The sequence below is a fragment of the Drosophila bipectinata genome, chromosome XL (genome assembly GCF_030179905.1).
Source record: "Drosophila bipectinata strain 14024-0381.07 chromosome XL, DbipHiC1v2, whole genome shotgun sequence".
Lineage (NCBI taxonomy): Eukaryota > Metazoa > Arthropoda > Insecta > Diptera > Drosophilidae > Drosophila > Drosophila bipectinata.
In genome coordinates, this window is record NC_091734.1 from 14,497,736 (window position 1) to 14,516,357 (window position 18,622).

General features: G+C 43.1%; 6 protein-coding genes and 1 non-coding gene across 8 annotated transcripts; 4 read left to right on the top strand and 3 right to left on the bottom strand.

Moving 5' to 3' along the window:
- The first annotated feature begins 286 nt into the window (after positions 1-286).
- whe (what else) lies at positions 287-642 on the top strand. Its single transcript, XM_017246899.2, has one exon. The coding sequence runs from the start codon at positions 328-330 to the stop codon at positions 640-642; it is 315 nt and encodes a 104-aa protein (XP_017102388.2). The 5' UTR covers positions 287-327.
- A 2,650-nt stretch (positions 643-3,292) lies between these two features.
- lcs (la costa) lies at positions 3,293-3,832 on the top strand. The gene has a single exon (XM_043210061.1). It carries the CDS (start codon positions 3,293-3,295, stop codon positions 3,830-3,832), a length of 540 nt encoding a protein of 179 aa, XP_043065996.1.
- Positions 3,833-10,678: 6,846 nt separating this feature from the next.
- mst (misato mitochondrial distribution and morphology regulator) lies at positions 10,679-13,195 on the bottom strand. 2 transcript variants are annotated; one of them, XM_017246188.3, is made up of 4 exons: positions 13,055-13,195; positions 12,266-13,001; positions 11,294-12,208; positions 10,679-11,139 (listed from the first exon to the last, which is right to left on the bottom strand). In XM_017246188.3, the coding sequence occupies exons 1-3, from the start codon at positions 13,133-13,135 to the stop codon at positions 11,295-11,297; spliced, it is 1,731 nt and encodes a 576-aa protein (XP_017101677.2). In that variant the 5' UTR covers positions 13,136-13,195; the 3' UTR covers positions 10,679-11,139; position 11,294. The 2 variants fall into 2 exon arrangements, with proteins under 2 accessions (XP_017101677.2, XP_017101676.2); XM_017246187.3 differs by lacking the exon at positions 10,679-11,139 and having other exon boundaries at positions 11,141-12,208.
- Positions 13,196-13,437: 242 nt separating this feature from the next.
- Mpv17 (Mitochondrial inner membrane protein MPV17) lies at positions 13,438-14,196 on the bottom strand. Its single transcript, XM_017246186.3, has one exon. It carries the CDS (start codon positions 14,018-14,020, stop codon positions 13,514-13,516), a length of 507 nt encoding a protein of 168 aa, XP_017101675.2. The 5' UTR covers positions 14,021-14,196; the 3' UTR covers positions 13,438-13,513.
- A 141-nt stretch (positions 14,197-14,337) lies between these two features.
- Positions 14,338-15,483, bottom strand: LOC108128507 (uncharacterized). The gene has a single exon (XM_017246185.3). The coding sequence runs from the start codon at positions 15,379-15,381 to the stop codon at positions 14,395-14,397; it is 987 nt and encodes a 328-aa protein (XP_017101674.2). The 5' UTR covers positions 15,382-15,483; the 3' UTR covers positions 14,338-14,394.
- Positions 15,484-15,692: 209 nt separating this feature from the next.
- Ddx56 (putative ATP-dependent RNA helicase DDX56) lies at positions 15,693-17,961 on the top strand. The gene is made up of 4 exons (XM_017246189.3): positions 15,693-15,850; positions 15,960-16,711; positions 16,910-17,353; positions 17,418-17,961. The coding sequence occupies exons 1-4, from the start codon at positions 15,785-15,787 to the stop codon at positions 17,854-17,856; spliced, it is 1,701 nt and encodes a 566-aa protein (XP_017101678.2). The 5' UTR covers positions 15,693-15,784; the 3' UTR covers positions 17,857-17,961.
- Positions 16,744-16,834, top strand: LOC122321070 (small nucleolar RNA Z30a). The gene has a single exon (XR_006245974.1). It is a non-coding gene; the product is annotated as a small nucleolar RNA Z30a (small nucleolar RNA).
- Positions 17,962-18,622: the final 661 nt, after the last annotated feature.

Here is an 18,622-nt window from a genome sequence, read left to right on the forward strand (position 1 = left end):
TTTATTGCCAAAAAGTTTCTAGACTTAGAAACCTTAAAGTGTTTATACCCATTTAATAGCTATACTTTATAATATATATATTTATATTCATGTGGAATGCCAGTTCTAGTATAACTGCAAGGTATTTCCGGTTTACACAACTTTCCGTGGATTGTGTTGGGCTTTGTTGATTTTAAGTTATTTGTGCAACAGCACAATATGCGATTCCAAAACACCTGCATTTGACGTATCGATAGAGATCTTCTGGGGGGATATATAAGGCGGTCCCATTTCCAGGTAAAGTCAGTTCAATTTGTTCCAGCAAACTTCTTGAAAGAAATCATAAAAATGCGCGTTCTATTCCTCGTTGCTCTTATCGCCGTGGTGGCCGTGGCTTCTGCCCATAGAGGCGGACAAGGAGGACAGGGCGGCCAGCAAGGTGGCTCCCAGCAAGGAGGACCTCAGGGTGGCTCCCAGCAAGGAGGACCCCAGGGTGGCCAGCAGGGTGGACAGCAAGGAGGTCAGCAGGGTGGCCAGCAGGGAGGACAGCAGGGAGGACAGCAAGGAGGCCAGCAGGGCGGTCAGGGAGGACCTCCACAAGGCGGCAACAGCTCCGACTCTAGCTCCAGCTCCGAGGAGGATTCCAGCTCGGCCTCTGCCTAATTTCCAAAAGGATAACTGATCCTTAACTAAAGTCAATTAGACAAACAGAAATGTATATTTTTGTGTAAAGCTGTTTAAAAAATAAAAAACCGTTCATTGCAGTTTTAATTGTTATTTATTTTAAAGGGTTTTAAAGAAAAAATACTAGAAAATACTAAAAACATTTAAGAAAAGTTCTAACATGAATAGTTTTCCACCATCTGGAAAATATCTATTTAAAAACCTTTATTTTGAAGCTGCCCCATAATTCGTATGCCATTTAGGATCCTTTAACTTCAAATAGGGCAACATCAAGTGCCATATCCTGTTAGGAAAAGGTATTCCAAAGAACAAAAAACAAAAAAAAACCAAAATAAATATAAATAAAATAAAATAAGAAGAAAAAAAGTAGAAAGGAGAGCAGTGGCAAAGGCAACAAAGTTAAACTGTAACAATAACCAAAGTCAAAGTTTGTCGGCAAAGTTTTAGCCTTTTTCGTAGCTCCTCTGGTATGGTTGTTGTTGTAGTGTTGGGTGTAACTGCCTATATATGTATGTATATGTATTGGTGTATCTATGCCGATGTGTTGGTGTGTCTGCAGGATACAAATTCATTTCAATTGTGTGGCAACTCGGAAGAATCTGTGTAAAATGAGTTTGGTTTTTTGTTTAATTTTTTTTTTTTACGCCGTTGTATGTACTTTTGAAGATGAAACAAGTTTTTTTCCCTTTCCCAACTCCCATGGGTTAAAGGGAATCCTGCCGAGTCCTTGTAAAGGATTCTGGGGCAGGACATGCCGCATCGCATACCTGCAGACTTCACTTTCTTTTCGGCAGCGAAATGCCAAAGAAATGCAAATAAAACTTTTCATTGTTGGTCTTTTTGTTTTGCTTTTGGCTTTTGGCTTGACGTTGTGGCTTTAACCCTTATATGGGTGCCTAGACGTAAACACAACAACAACAAAAACAACAAAAACAACAACAGCAGCAACAAAAACATGAAGGAAAGACAAACAACACAAGAAAACAAATAAATACATGAACAAAGGTGGTCCTTTAAAAATAGAGTCCTTTTAAATAATTGATAAGATTTTCTAATAAACTACTTAAAATATTATAATTTAATTGAATTTATTTGATTATTTATTTTCATTGAAATATTTAATTAATAAAATATTAAATTCGAACCATTTTTTCTTTCTGTAAAACTATCTTTTCAAACTTTTCATTATCAACTTTGAACTTTTGCCCTTCCACACCCACCCACACACACACATCTACACCTTGCGAAAAAGTGTAGACAAACAATAATAGAAACAACATGAAGAAAAACTTAATTAAGCATTTTGTTGCAACACGATGTTGCAACAAAACACATTCCTCTTTAAATAAAGCACCAACGCAATTTATTCCAATTAGCAACAACAACATCATTGAATATTTAAGCCCAAATGTGCGTATGAGATAGCTATAGATCCAGGTGAAAGAGAAAGCATTGCTTTGACTGGATATTGGTGAAAGAGATAGCATAACTTTAAGACAAACACATGGATGGAAATAATTGAACAAAATCAACATTTACCAAAGTTCTGGCAATGACAGGCGTTTACTAAAGGTATTGACTTTTTACTTAAATTTTTAGTTTAAATTAAATGATTAGTTTCTAATTTTAGACAGTGGTTTCAGGGGGTTTTTAGTTAAATATTTTAATAGTTATAGGTATTTTTCTTAATGAATATAAATATAAAATAAAATCTAATGAAAATGGGGGCTTTATATCTTGAGAGTTTCTTTGTTGAGTTAAAGTTTAAGGTTTGAAAGACCTTTTATGTTTATATTTTAAGCTTTTTTGAAAATGATTTTAGTATGATTAAAAGCTTTATCAGTGTATTTAAAAGTCTGTATTTATTATAAGATTTTATTGCATAAAATATACCATTCTTTTACTTTGTTTACCATAACCAAGATTTTGAGACAGCTGGGCCAATTAAGGTTTAAGGTAAATATTTTTAAGGTATGATTGTTTATATTTATACATACTACTAATGCCTAAATTGTCTTTATATAATATATGAAATTCTAGGAAAACTGGGCTTGGTAAGTTTCTAAAAATATATATTTTAATATTATATTTTAATAAGTATGAATACCAGTATTTATTTTCAAGATTCAAGATTTTTTGTAGAGGCCTGAGGGGCTAGGGCTATAATCCACATAGGTTTCTGGTATAATCCACATAGGTTTCTGCTCTTCGAAAACCTTATAAACCTCTATATAAAGCTTCAATTCCAAGCCCCCTTTAATAACCCCCATATCCACTTGTTCAAACCCTCTCGTCATCAAATACCTCTTCAGTCTCTATTTTTTTCTGGGCATCTGTTTACTTTGGCGTTTAAATATTTTGAAAGCTTGTCGCTCTAGCTTATGTAAAAAATTATATATAAGTGGAATTATCTTAGCAGACATGCAAAAACCTAATCCAAGGCCAATGCCAACGGAAAATACCGGATCCCCTGACTAACTGACGTTAGTTTACCCAACAGCCGCCGGATACGTCATGGATTTGGAACACTTGTGCCGGCGAAGTCAACTTTCTCCAGAATCCGATCTATAAATATGGTAGGCGCGGAGTTCAGAGATCAGTTGGAGATCGAGTTCATTCACTATCCGATATGCGCACCCTTATCCTAGTTGCTCTTGTTGCCATCGTTGCTGTGGCCTCTGCCCAGGGACCGGGAGGTCCTGGCGGTTGGGGCGGCGGCTGGGGTGGTCCCCGTGGCGGTCGCGGTGGCCGCGGCGGTTTCGGTGGTCCTGGACAAGGTGGCCCCGGCGGTTTCGGTGGTCCGGGTCAAGGTGGCCCTGGCGGTTTCGGTGGCCCCGGCGGTTTCGGTGGTCCAGGCGGTTTCGGTGGTCCAGGCGGTCCTCCTCGTGGTCCTGGTGGTCCTGGAGGCTTTGGCGGACCAGGCGGTGGTCCAGGAGGTCCAGGAGGCCCTGGGGGTCCAGGCGGTCCAGGAGGTCCGGGCGGTCCAGGAGGTCCAGGCGGTCCAGGTGGCCCAGGACCATGGGGACCACCAGGCAACAGCACTACCAGCACCACCACCGAGGCATCCACTTCCTCCTCATCCAGCTCCAGCTCCAGCTCCAGCTCAAGCTCCACTTCCACAACTACAACCGAAGCCTCCACTTCCAGCTCCACAGAGTCTGGTGCTTAGTTGTCTCGATCCTCTCAAGATCCAGATGTCGCAGCTCTTGCTTCTGAAACTCGGAAAAAATGTGTTGAATAAAAAAAAGCGTCTTTGTGCATATTGAAAATAATGGTGTTCTATTTTTTTAATAATTTTTTAAAAGTGATAAGGATAATGAGAAGGATTTTCAATACTATTCTCTCTTAATAACTTACTAAAAACAAGAAATGAAAGCTAACTTCGGGCGGAGCCGAAGTTTATATACCCTTGCAGTTAAAACCGGATATATATCGCAAACATCGGATATAGTTGGCCGATCCTTATGAGAATATGATTATATAACCCAATTTATTATAATACAAAAACCAAACCTAAAAATGTCCCAAACTTCTATCATCAAAAACACAAAAGTTGGGTCATTTCCGATCGTTCAGTTATATGGCAGCTATAGGATATAGTCGGCCGATCCTAATGAAATTTGGTAGGTTGGATCAACTGACCAAAAATAGAATCTGTACTAAATTCCACCTTTCTATCTTCAAAAACACGAAAGTTGGGTCATTTCCGATCGTTCAGTTATATAGCAGCTATAGGATATAGTCGGCCGATCCTTATGAAATTTGGCATGTCATAATGTTTTGCCAAAAAATGCTCTCATGTCAAATTTGAACTCTGTAACTTTAAAAACGTCAAAGTTATACCATTTCCGATCAATCAGTTATATGGCAGCTATAGGATATAGTCGGCCGATCCGGGCCGTTCCGACTTATATACTGCGTGCAAAGGAAAGAAGGGTGTGTGCAAAGTTTCAAGACGATAGCTTTAAAACTGAGAGACTAGTTCGCGTAGAAACAGACAGACGGACAGACAGACGGACAGACAGACGGACAGACAGACGGACAGACGGACAGACGGACAGACGGACAGACGGACATGCTCATATCAACTCAGGAGGTGATCCTGATCAAGAATATATATACTTTATAGGGTCGGAGATGTCTCCTTCACTGCGTTGCACACTTTTGGACAAAATTATAATACCCTCTGCAAGGGTATAAAAAGTACAAAAATACTTAAAGACCAACAGACAATAGGACTAACAGGCACAAGATACTTGAAAATGCAGTATAATTTTCACCCAGCAGATATCATGAAACTATAAATTATGACCAAATGACTTAGTCAGTTAATTGGCCAAAAAACAATAGAACCGGACAACAATGAACTAAGCCACCTTAAATGAAGGGCTCTAATTGGAAATTAATATCCAGTATTCGCGCCTTCCAACAAGCCCAATTTATTTGCCATTCAATTGTTTTTCGGTCGATTCTGTGTGGAGTGGAAACCAACAACAAGTTGAATGCCACCCACACACACACACACACACAAATACACACATTTATGCAGTACTTTAAGGATAACAAAATAAGGAGCCATGTCCTGGGAGAGAGCTTATTCGGCTTAACAGGAGCATAAGGAGCAGCAACAGGATTAGGTGGCATTAAAAGTTATAAAACGACAGGATTATGGGTGTTTCTGCCAAAGCAAACCCCTCCTATGTGGGTTCCAGTTCTATTTCTGCTTCTATTTCTGTTTGTTTTTGTTTTTTTTATTTTTAGTAGTTGTTTATTTGTTTATTTATGGTTTTAATTGGTTAATAGTTGTTTTGTTTTGTTTATTGGGATTTAAGTTTAGTTTTCCAAGCAAGCCTTGAAATATTATTCTCCAGAGATTCTGTAGAATCACAATACTAGATAGCCTCTTAAATAAAAGCCTCTTTAAGGAAGAAACCTACGATTTAAACTTCAAACTCTTAAAAAAAATTAAACTAACAAACCCCACTATGTAGACTTCTTATCTTAAGAACCAAAAACATTTTCCTTAAAAATACTATTATTTTTTTTTTGGATTTTTTATTTATTTTGTTAATCCCGATGATGGGCTGGCGCGGATTTACAGAGATCGGTGGGTCATTAATATCTTCCCGTGCACAGTCATCGGATGAAGTGGTCCGAAATTCTTATGGTTCATCGTATAATCTGGGTCGTCTGGTTGGGTGTCCTGGCTGGGTCGAAGTGGCTGCGAGAGTGAGGCCTAGTTGGTGGCATCAACTTAGGTCCTCAATGGAATGGTAATGGACGTCGAGGAGCTCGGTGGTGGTGGTGGTGGTGGGGAAGTTGGCGGATGCCACGGTCCTCGATCTCCCACCATTTGATACTTGGTCATTTGATACAGCTCCTCCTCCTCCTCCTCGTTGTCATCACTTCCCGGGATGGGAAATTTTGGATTGGTGAGCAAACTATACTCGATGTAGTACCTCTGTTGGAACCATCTCCTAAAGGCGACGAGGTAGGTTTCCAGCCGAAAGATGGTCCTCATCGGAAAGTAAACGAGGAGGCGCTTGGGGAAGACCACTGTCTTGGGCCGACGAGTTTTCATTGTGCCAAACAGATTCAATCGTGGGTAGAAAAATGCGAAAGAATTGTTTGTATAATTCTGAGAAATAAAAATATTCTGGAAATTTTGATTTTATTTTGTGTGTGTTTGTGGATGTGTTTTCGACCAGTATTTGTTAAGCAATGACCGAGTATGGGGCTAGCCCTAGGGGATAAACTTTTCCAGTCAACGAATTTCAAATCAAGGCCTACTATTTTTTTTTGGAGAAAAAAATTCTCTGAAAGTCAAGGTCTAAGCACTATCTAAGCACTTAATCAAATCACGCTTCACCCGTTTAACAATTAGCACCGATAACTAATTTATGGCTTTTTACGCTGCTACTGGCCAAGTTCTCTTTATTTTTGGGGCCAAGTTGTTAGGGAGGGAGTAGGCAAGGGATTGTTTTCGAGTGCGAAGCACTTACACGTAATAACAATTACCAATGCGCGGGGTCCATAAATCAAGGGAAGCCATCACTAGCACCCATTCCTTCATCAGCTTGGGAGCCTGGCCCTCTCCCCCTTGAAAATAAACTGTCCAGAGGATACGGCCGCCTTCAGGCAGACTCCTGGCAGATCCTGCTCCTGCTCCTGCTGCCAGCTCCTGGGCAGCACTAATTACAATTCAGGACGCGTTGCACTCGAAAGTTGTTGCTCATTCAACACTCGAAACGATGGAGAGGGTGGATGGGTCCAATGGGTGGTTAACTTCAAAGCCACCACCCATTTGGGTGTGCGGGTGTCCTGGTGTCCTGGTGAGACACCCGAAAGTATTGTTGTAATTAAATTATGTGCCAAATGACGTTCTCGGAGCTGTCTCCCGTTTAGTCTCCCTAAGCACTTTAACTAAATTTGGGGACTTTACAGGAATCTTGGACTTTGTTTTGAGGGTTTTTTTTAAGAGCTTTGAATAGAAGTACAATAGAATACAGGGTTGTGGGTACGAAAGCTAAAGAAATTCGATTCTTTTATAGATTTAGATACATTCTTTATAAAGTAAGTTCATTTAATTTATTATCTTATGAGAGATATAAGGAAAAATAATCCAAAGACAAGGAGAGGGTCTTACGGACAAGCGGGCATGGGGTTTCTAAGACTATTTTGATCAGGAACTGATGTATGGCCTTTACTGGAATATTAAAGTCCCTTATAAGGATATGAATAAAAATACTAACCTTTATAAAAAGACAGAAGCATAAGTCCCGTTCCAATAATAACACAGTGCGACAGTGATTTGGAACTTTTGAAGAGACCTAGTAGGAATTGTTCATTAGGTCGAGTATAGTATAAAACCATGTTTAAAATTTTTCAAACACCCTCAAAATCTTGATTTATTTGGAAAAAACGTTTTTTCGGGACTTTTTTGCTCTTAAAAATTCCTGAACGCGTAATTTTAAACCGATTTTAAAATTTTTTTCGTTTTTCAATAGTTAAATGATGGAGCTTTGGAAAAATAGATCTTTAATTTATTTCAACAAAAAAGATCCAATTTTTACGCAGGAAACTGACATTTTTGAATTTTTGTCGTGTTTTTCGGACTTTGACGCCATTTTTTCGGTACAACTTCCAAGAAATGGTATCATTTTCGACACATATCAATATTGTCTTGTTAAATCTGAATAAAACGAGACCAACTTCATAAGGAAATTATGAAAATTGTTGAAGTTATAACGCTTTTCCCAAAACAAGTCAATGCAATTTTAAAATTATAATTTTAAGCTAGAACTTATAAGTATAACTGATCTCTCCCTTACATAAAAATAGAAATTTTCTTTTACTCTCTAGTTGAATGTTTTTTTAAACTAACCTAACAAATACCACAACCTTTAAAGCCCTCTGAGAACTGATAACCTATTTTTCTTTCAGTGTGTCTATCTGTCTGTTGCCTTTTTTGTCCTGTGCCATCTCAGATGTTGTGGCAAATTAAGTTTGCTTTTGTTCTAGATTAAAAAGGCATTGAAATGTCGACAGAGTGTGGGGGAAATAAGGACCTAAAGACTACTAGAAGAAACAAGACCAGGACGAGCACAAGAGGAGCAGAAGGACTAGGACGAGATGGTGGTGGTAGTAAGCGGCAGTTAAAATGACGCCTTCGGTCGAATTTAGCTAACTTTGTTAAGTTTGTTTTGGCCGTGGGTGATGAATGGCGGCCGCATCCAAGGGGTTCCGCCGGATGATGATGAAGTGCCCGGCCCAGACGACAGATACAACCGCAAAAGACGGAAGGAGATGAGTGCCCAATGGATGGAATGGTTAGGAGGACTTGTGGGCAGAAATTAAAAATCAACTGCCGCGTAGGGAGAACAAGACGGGCACTCAAGTAGCTGACCGACTGGATAATTGAAGGGACTAATTGAAAATTAAGGGCCGGACAGTGTGGAAGCTTAGGAGTGCTCTCCCTTTCCCATTCGGACATAAAGGATTTAACACTATACAGTATAATGTATAATGTATAATGACTTGAATTACTTAAGGGGTTATATACCTTCTTTGTCGAAGAAAATGAGCAAAGTTCGGATTTTTTTTTAGGTATGTAGCAATTATTTAATTACACGGATGTTTTAATTTTTTGATAGTACACTTTATTAACAATGTTTGTGCAAAATTTGGTGGAAAAATATTAAATAGTTTTTAAGGGGTGGCTGTTTCCCTTAGAGGCCTTTTTTTTTTAGAGCCTTGCGGTGACAGTTCCCCAGGTCAAACAGGTCAACTTAAACCATAAAAGTAAAAATATTTCATTAGTTTAGAGTAACCTCTTGTGCTTGAACGATCGATTTTAAAATTTTTTGTTTTTGTTTGGATATGGCAGCGTTTTATGCTAAAAATGAACGTTTTGGTCTCTAGAAATTTCACTAAAAAATTTATTTCGCCGAAAAAAAAGTTTGCGCGTGAAAAGTCGATCGTTCAAGCACAAGAGAATTTCATTACGAACATTTTAAAAAAAATTTGAAGTAAATCGGTTCAGTAGTTTTCCGCCAATCCATGTCACCGCAAAGTCATTTTTCAAGAAACACCATTTCGAGATATTCGCGTTTAAAGTTTCAAGTTCAGTTCAAGGCCGCAACGAGGCGTGCGATTAGGAGCGCTGTAACTTTTTTTCTACTGCTCCAATCTCTATGAAAATATGGGAGAATGTTCTCAAGGAGTTGTTCTTCAAGATAAACCACTAAAAAAATTTTCGTTTTTTTGAAAATAAAAAAGGTATATAACCCCTTAAAGGGAGATATGGGGGAGAATCATACCATTTTTGATAGAAAAACCCGGCATAGGGACTTGCATGCTAATGTCCTGGATGTCCTAGATGTCCTAGTTCAAATGCAGCCTCCAAATCGGAGAAAGGAAAATGAAATTAAGAGCAGGATACAAAAAAAAAAGGATATTTGGAATCTAGATTCTAGAAGAAGTTTAAATACCCTTTTGGATAAGAATTTTTATTCTTTTAAGAGAAGTAAGTTGATAAAGATAAATGATATAGTCTACTGATCCTTATAATTTTAATCTATATACATACATATATTATATAAAGATAGTAAAAAATAGGTCCCAAATCTGAAGTTAAAAACTGACAGAATAGTTCGGAAAGAAGTCCTCAAAAGGACAAAATACCTGGCTATAACGTATCTGGATAGCTCCTTCAACATATTAGAGGTGCCCTCCTTCTAGAGTATCAAAAACAAAAATATATACTACACTATACATACTAGCTAGTCGCTATACAAGGCGATTCAATTTTGGATTCCAAATTCCACGCACATATTCCATTAAAGTCGTTGGCGTAATTTTAATTTCGGATTTTCGGTCCTATTCCTGTCCCATCCAAGTAGCTAGCAGTGGAGCAGTAGCAGCAGCTGCTTTAAGGACCTTCAAGGATGCGAAAAGGGAACAGCTTAAAGGCCAAGGCGGCAGGCCTTCCAATCAAATTGAAATTTAATTTGCACAACAATGTTATGGTGAGGGGGTGAGGGATTAACTTGACCGAAGGACAACCGAAAAAAGAAAAATACACCCCCCCGCCCCCTGTTGTGAGTCCTTGAGTGGCCAACGATTATTAACCCCATCCTCCATGCTCCATGCTCCATGGTACAGCTTCCACCCGACCGTTAGCAGTCCATAAAATTGTGATTTACTCCCATTGAGATTTCAATTACTGCCGCTTTATTGGCAATAAATTTCCGTATAAATTAGGCCTGGCCCGCAACTTTGGACCCGCAAGGGTTAAGGTTAAACAAAGCGAGAAGCAGCCGCACGTCCAAAGGTGAAGCCGGTCAGAAAAGGTTCATGGGGTTAAGCAGCCCAAGATGCGGAAACACGCCCCCCAAATAAAGAGACTTCTTGCAACTTATAGATACCCTAAAAATTCGATTTTATTTCATTACAAATTTTATAAAAAATATAGTTTTATAACTTATACACTAAGCATTTTAATCTTTTAGTTTATATTTAAAAAATAAATTAGTTTTATTATCTCACAGCTCTTTATTCTTCGAATCAATATATACCTGAGAGTGAGGATACTCCCAGGATAACACGAATAAAAATTGATTGCCATGCAAATAAAAAAATATACAACGATATCTTTTGGGCACGTTCATGTCGTTGTCGTCATCATCGTCCTTTGGAAATCCATTGACGACTCTTTAAATCTCTGCTGGCAGCCGCCACGCCTCCACATCCGCATCCCCCTGCCCATTTCCAAAACCCAAAGAAAACCCTCGAGAAAATTGTTTTTGTTTTCGTGTTCTCTAGCCAGTTCCTTGGCATTTTCCGTCTAAAGTCGCGGGAAATATCAAAGCCGCTTCCGAGCCTGCCAATCACGAATTTGCCGCAGGTGGGGCAAACAACTTCCGCTCCGGGCTAACTTCCACGGGGCGCATATAAAAAAAGGTGACAGGTCGTGAACTGTAAGGCGTGAAAATCAGAACAGTAAGTGCTATATTTTCTATCCATAAAAATACATTTTTAAATGCAAAAAAAAACACACAGTTTTAAATGAAATTGTTTCCTCAATAAATATAAAATATTTTACAGAGGATAGCTCCCCCTTCTTCCTTACCCTACAGATACTGCGAGTCCGCATAGAGATCACGGAACTCTAGAAGCTGATCCAGCGCTGTTTCATACTCATCCCGCTCCAGGCTGGAATTGTTGTAAGCCAGCAGCTTGGCCAGCTGGATGCGATGTGTCTGGGAGTGCAGATTATCAAAGTGCTCGCCCAGCTGGGTGGAGTTCTGCACAGCAGCCATCGCCGGGGCAGAGTCCACTCGCAGGCCAGGCTCTCGTTCCGCCTCGCCGGGCAGCCGGAAGCCACTGGAGTTCATGCTAGCTCCAAATATTTCGTACGGGAAGGGCAGTTGCGACTTCAAGGGCAAGGGTGTGGAAGCTGCATTGGTCACGCTGCCGTGGTAGCAGCACTGGTAGTAGAGCTGCAGCATTTGGGAGACGCTGTCGCATCCGTAGGCGGCCATGCGCATTTGGTCGCCGGCCTTCTCCCTGGGCCGCTTGAGACGCTCCAGGGGAATGCCACGAGCTGTCACAGACTGCACCACATACGAGGTGCCTGGCTCACAGCCTGGGCTTAGTTGGGTGAGCAGGGCATGGTCGCCGCTTTGATCCAGGAACTCGATTAGGTCTTGACCCTCGCCCACTCCCAGTGGCAGGGCCAATCCGGCGGCTGTCATCTTCCTGCCGGAGGGTGTGACCCCTTCGCAGAAGCGCATTAGAGATTCGGGGGTATTTCGCAGCCTGTAGCCCAAAGTGGCAGTGTCCAGGAAGGCAGCCAGCACGCCCGATGTCTGGTACAGATTATCCGCCTGCCATTGCAGGCCAGAGAGACTCCTAGACTTGAGGTCTGTGTTCCGCCAGATTGTTTCCAGCGTGGAAAGTGGTGTGAACATGGTGGCCTGCTCGCTGAGATTGTGGTAGCTCATGATGGTGTTCGCCACGCGGATGCAGTGCGACAGACGGGAATCTAAGTGAGGAAAACCATTGCTACTCAAAGATCTAACAGGTCAACTTGTCAACTCACCTGCTTGTGGATAGGAGGTGGTTCTGGGATAGTGCAGAGGCACTACAAAGCTCGCCCTACCGTATTCATCGTTCAGGTGCTCCAGACACTTGCCCGCCAATCCTCCAAAGCCATCGTCAATGTCGAACAGCATATGGAATCCCTGCAAGCCGTCACATTCCTCGATATACAGGCGTATGCGGTCTGTTAGCTCCTCATTGAAGGTGGCTTCCTCCCACAAGGCCGCTCCAGCGGAATATGTGCTTATGGTCTGGTGAACCGTGCTTCTGACCAGTCCCGGCAAAACATTCAGGCTGCGCGGATGGTATCTGGCATACAGGAAATCCGGCCAACTAGCTACAGTCTCCGCCAGCTGGTAATCCTTATCGGGCGCCACTGAGTTCTTCATGAGATCCCGCTGATACTCAGATAGTTGCGTAGCCGGCTCCTCCTGCAGCTCCAGCTGGTTCGTAGAGGACACCCCGCTCTCCTCTGCCCGCTGCAGGGTCTTTTTCAAGTCCTCGCCCGTTCCAAACGGCAGCAAATCCTCATCCCGCTGCACAAAGTTGCCGTAAAGCTCGCCGCCCAGCGGCAGATGGGCCAGAGTGCCGGCTAAATCCACAGACACCAAACGCGGAGTGTAGGTGGTGCGATTGTGGCTGTTCAAGCCCTCTCGGTAGAGGATGTCATTGTGTAGCAGATGCTCCTCGGCCACCTGGTCGTCTCCGTCGCCGGCGCCGTAGCAAAAGTTTGCCTCCTGGAAGCGAAAGTTTCGTATAAACTCCAGCAGAATGAAAGGTACTAGCTTACCTGCTGGTTCCAAAAGTGGGCGCCCACATAGTTGGCATAGGTGCCGAACTGGAGGGACAGAATCTCGCGTGTGTGGGCCATAATATTATTTTAAAAATGACTAATTTGGAAGCAACCTCCAGTGGCCGCGCTGCTCTATCGATAGCACTCGATAGCAAGTCGATAGATATCGATTGTTCTAGCATATGTTTGGGGGAACATTTGAAAAATCCCCTTTTGCGGTTAATTTACTGCATTTTTGAAAATTAAATAAAAGTAGTCTATGAGACCAAGAGCGGCCGAAAATGACAGAAAATAATGAACTTTATATGTTGTTACTGAACTAGCACACCCCTTGCATACCCTCCACGAATACAGCGATCAAAACAAAAAACAATAGCACGTGTTTGTCCAAGCCTATGTACATTTAACATTTTTATTCGTTAGATTGTCATGGATAATGTAACAGAGATTCGGACCCTACTTCTTGTTGAGCATCATTGAGAGGTAGCTGTTCCAGATCAGGGCTACGCACTGGACATACATCACTTGGTATTGGAGAGGCACAAACGAAAAATTGATGAACTGTGCCATGGGCCAGAGCATGTAGTTTCTGCTGAGTATTGTGAAGTAGGTTTCACGGATCCGGTTCCGTATCTGTTGCTCCTCTTCGCCGTTTATCTTCGGCACCATATAGGACATGGCCAATGTAAAGGGTGGCGCAAACAAACACTGATCGACGAGCATTTTGGTAATCCCACGACGCATCGGCGAATGCTTCTTTGAGATTCTTGACTCCATGAACATGAACCACGTTTTCAACACCGGCCCAACAACCACAAAGCCCAGGGCACTGAATCTCACCGTCCGTCCCATATCCCACTCGCTCAGGGGCTTCTTCTCGACCAGCAGCTGGGCGATACCGTCGCCGATTCCCATTATGGCTGCCACATTGATGCTTTCCGTGACGTACGCCCGTAGAGCCATTTCGAATCCCTCTCCTCGTCTGTGCTGTGCTGGTTTACCGTCTGTGCTAGTGATTATGCATCTGCTCTGTCGATGCTTCGGATATTTTTTGCGGGCCGGGGAAAAAGGGTTGTCAGGTCAACCCAAAGGCTCACATATGTAAACAGAAGCGGGCTGCAACAACACTGTGACATTTAAAGACAGGACATCTTTTGTATTTTTTTATGAAAAACACTTGTTCTTAAACTTTAACATCCTTTATTCAAGGCCCACCCCTTAAAAATGTAGCATCTTCACAAATAATTTACAATTTTTGGAAACCAAGAAGGTTGTAACCATTTCATAATTATTTACTTTATTTTATATTTAAAAAAAAACTATAGAACTACATCGTGTCAGTTAGCTTCCTGTTCCTTTCGTTTCTTTTTCTTTTTGGGTGGCGATGGCGAGTCCTCGGGTTCTTCCTTGATGGAAATCTCTTCCGGAATTGTACCATTGATCACAACATCTCCATTGGCTTTCCGCTTTTGCTTCTTTTTGGGGGATGTGGGTTCTTCCTTGATTTGAATCTCCTCCACATGGCCGTTGGTTTTCGGCTTCTTTCGCTTCTTGGCCGGCGCCGTTCCATTTTCCACTGGCTCCACCTTGATCTCCACCTCGTCCACAGCGTCCATGTAGCTGGCTGGGTTAGCCGGCGACATCATGAACGAAGGCGTGAGACCCGTCAGCACTGACTGGCGAACATCGAGCTCCTTCTCCTGCAACGTCTGGGTGTTGGTCAGCATTTTTCTCCGAATAGTGTAGAAATTGGCTGTGCGGCGCAAGCGGGAAGAAATCTCCAAGCTCTTTTCGTCCGCTTTGTTGAGGTTCTCGGTAATCACCTCCGGCACCTCGATCCGCTTCTTGTAGTCCGTTCCAAAGAAGGGATGTCGCACGGGCAGCTTGTACTTGAGCGGTGGCAAAGGCAGAGGGAAGGCGACGCTGCTGTCATCCTCGGAAGGCTCCTGGGCGTTGAGCCGCTTGCTGACCACAACGTACCCGGACAAAGGTAAGCTGCGAAGTGCGTACTTTCCTTTAGAGTTGACATAGCCCACGGCCTCGTTGAGAGGGTCGGAATAGTTGCTAGCCCTAACTTGCAGATCACCAACATAACGACGGCCGGGCAGCTTTATTTTCTTTCCGACCAACTCGTGGGGATCCAGTCCTTTGGGACACTGGAGCAGCCAGGCGTCGTGGGTTTGAGCATCGAATTCCTGGATGGTGGTGCCGCAACAACTCCTTCCAGAGTCCGATTCCAGTTCTACGCATTCATTTTCCTCGAGGAACTCCCGGCGCAGCTCCTTGGCCAGGCGTCGGGCATTCTTTTTGTCAATCTTTTCCATAAAACTTTATATAAATATTAAGAGTACTAAGAAATAGACGAAATTAAACGAAAAATAAAATCCACACGTGCTGTGCGGTCCAGTGCTGGTAAGCGACACAGCTGGCGCAACAGCTGAGCATTGCAACTATCGATAAGTGATTTTATTTATTTAAAAACTAAATTGAAAAATTAAACCTTTAAAAAGATTTAAATCATTTAGAGAAAAGTAAATAAGGTAAATAAAATAAAGCGCTCGTACATCTAATTAAGTGTAAAGTGCTTTGGTTAATGATTTAACTATCGATCTATCGATACTCCCACAACTCGCGCATTACCCAACACTGAACACGGTGTTGTTGCTGCCCTTAAGAAAACGTGCGTTTGATCCTCTAGCTGCGCATTTTCTTGAGTTTCCATTCGCCATGAGCCAAAAAGCACAAACAGCGGTGCAGTTCCACGAACTGGAGCTGGACCAGCGGATACTCAAGGTGAGTTGTCATAGCCAGTCTCTGGGATTCCAAAACCTCTGGAATAAGCCACCCCACATCCCGGTTTTCTAAAAAACAATCCTGAATGATCACATTTCTCATATTTTAGGCAGTAGCGCAGCTCGGATGGCAACAACCAACTTTGATCCAGTCCACGGCGATACCCCTCCTGCTGGAAGGCAAGGATGTGGTTGTGCGAGCCCGTACCGGCTCCGGCAAGACAGCCACCTACGCTCTTCCATTAATCCAGAAAATCTTGAACTCCAAGCTCAATGCCAGTGAACAGTGCGTGAGCGCCGTGGTTCTGGCCCCCACCAAGGAGCTCTGTCGGCAGTCCCGTGCGGTGATTGAACAGTTGGCCGAGTCCTGCGGAAAAGTGATACGCGTAGCAGACATTGCTGGGAGCTCCAGTGATGCCGCCACTCAGAGGCACGCCCTCGCCGAAAGGCCCGACATTGTGGTGTCTACGCCCTCCAAACTGCTGAACCACGCCGAGGCCGGTGGAGTCGTGGATCTGAAGAACGTCGAGACGCTGGTGGTGGACGAGGCGGACCTGGTGTTTGCCTTCGGTTATGAGAAGGATTTCAAGAAGTTGATCAAGCACTTTCCACCCATTTACCAGGCCGTGTTGGTATCCGCCACCCTCAGCGACGACGTGGTGCGAATGAAGGGCCTGTGCCTGAACAATCCTGTAACCCTGAAGCTCGAGGAACCGGAACTGGTGCCGCAGGACCAGCTGACTCACCAGCGCATCCTGGCCGAGGAGAACGACAAGCCAGCCATTCTCTACGCGCTGCTTAAACTGCGCCTGGTTCGGGGCAAGACCATCATCTTTGTTAACAACATAGATCGGTGTTACAAGTAAGTAATATACAAAGCAACTTGTCCTCTTAAGGATCATATGATGTAACCATACTTCAGAGAGTGGGCAGCTGGCAACAGTTGGCTCACGCATGACCAGATTCTAATCTTCTCGCTGATTCCATAAACCACTGACTACTTGGTATCTTCTCATAAAAGAACCAAAGCTTAATCACCTTTTTTGCTTTAAAATTCCAGGGTTCGCTTATTCCTGGAACAGTTTGGCATCCGTGCTTGTGTCCTCAACTCCGAACTGCCAGCCAACATACGCATCCACACAATCAGCCAGTTCAATAAGGGCACCTACGACATCATCATCGCCTCGGATGAGCATCATCTTGAGCAGCCGGGTGGCAAAGCGTCCTCCTCGTCCTCCACTGGCAAGCGAAAGTCCTCTCGCAGCGGTGACTTTGAATCGAGTGCGTCGCGTGGCATCGACTTCCAGTGCGTGAACAACGTTCTTAACTTTGATTTCCCACGGGACGTGACCTCGTACATCCATCGGGCTGGTCGCACAGCGAGAGGCAACAACAAGGGATCGGTTCTGTCGTTTGTGAGCATAAAGGAGGCTGCCGTAAACGATGCCGTGGAGCAGAAACTCCACTCTACCTTTGCTGCCCAGGAGGGAGAACAGATCATTAAGTATGTTTTCTGTTTGGATAGCCAATGTGAAGATTTTCTTTCATGTTTTCTTTGAAAATTTCAGAAACTACCAATTCAAAATGGAGGAAGTGGAGTCCTTTAGGTATCGTGCCCAGGATTGCTGGCGTGCTGCGACGCGGGTCGCTGTTCACGACACCCGCATCCGTGAGATAAAAACTGAGATTCTCAACTGTGAGAAACTGAAAGGATTCTTCGAGGAGAACCAGCGTGACCTGCAAGCCCTGCGACACGACAAACCCCTTAAGACGATAAAGGTCCAAAACCATCTCTCGGACATGCCCGACTACATTGTTCCCAAAGCCCTGAAGCGAGTAGTCGGCACCGCCTCCTCTTCCTCTTCTGGAGCCTCCACAGCTAAACATCCGCGCCAATCAGCTGCCAAGACAGCGTTTGAGAGACAAAGCAACGATCCTTTGATGGTCAGCCAAGTGGATTTCGGGAAGAAACGACCGGCCCCACGGCATAAAAAGAAAGCCTTGTAAAGGATCTTAGTCTAAGCTCATATTAGTCACTAAAGCGTCTGAAGTTGTTTAATATATTTTAATGTGTGGAGTTTAAGCGAAATACAAAAAATAGTTAATGAAGAATTCTAAATAAGGCCTTTCTCAAGAAATTCAAGATATCGTACAATCGTGCAAAGGCCATATCTCCATCGGATCCTCAAGGGGAATATCTTAAACGATTTCTAGATTCATTCTCCATCGGTCTACATCAAAACCTAGAAACAAAATTTTTGATCCGATTTTTTCTAATGGGTCCACCCTCTGCAAAAATGGGGGAAATTCAAAAAATCCAAATATGGACCTTGCGAAGGCCATATCTCTGTCAATATCTATCGGATCCTCAAGTGGAATACCTCAAACGATTTCTAGATTCATTCTCCATCGATCTGCATCAAAACCTGAAAACATAACTTCGGATCCGATTTTTTCAAATTTCCCTGATGGACCGCCTTCAAAAATGGAGAAAATGCAGATATTCTAAAATATGGACCTTGGGAAGGCCATATCTCGGCCCCGCAAAAATGAGATTCTTCAATTAGAGAGAGAGAGGGAGAGCTTTGGAGTTGCCTCCCTTCCTAACTCAATTCGTACAGGTTCAGCTCCCACCTATCCCGGGTAGCTTTACGGAACCACCTGACGATCGTTGCAAATCCCAGAGACAGCCGGAGATGAATGGCCCAGCTGGAGACCAATTGAGGCGATGATTATCCGAGAGGGCAATAGATCAGCATTGGGGGCGTTTGTG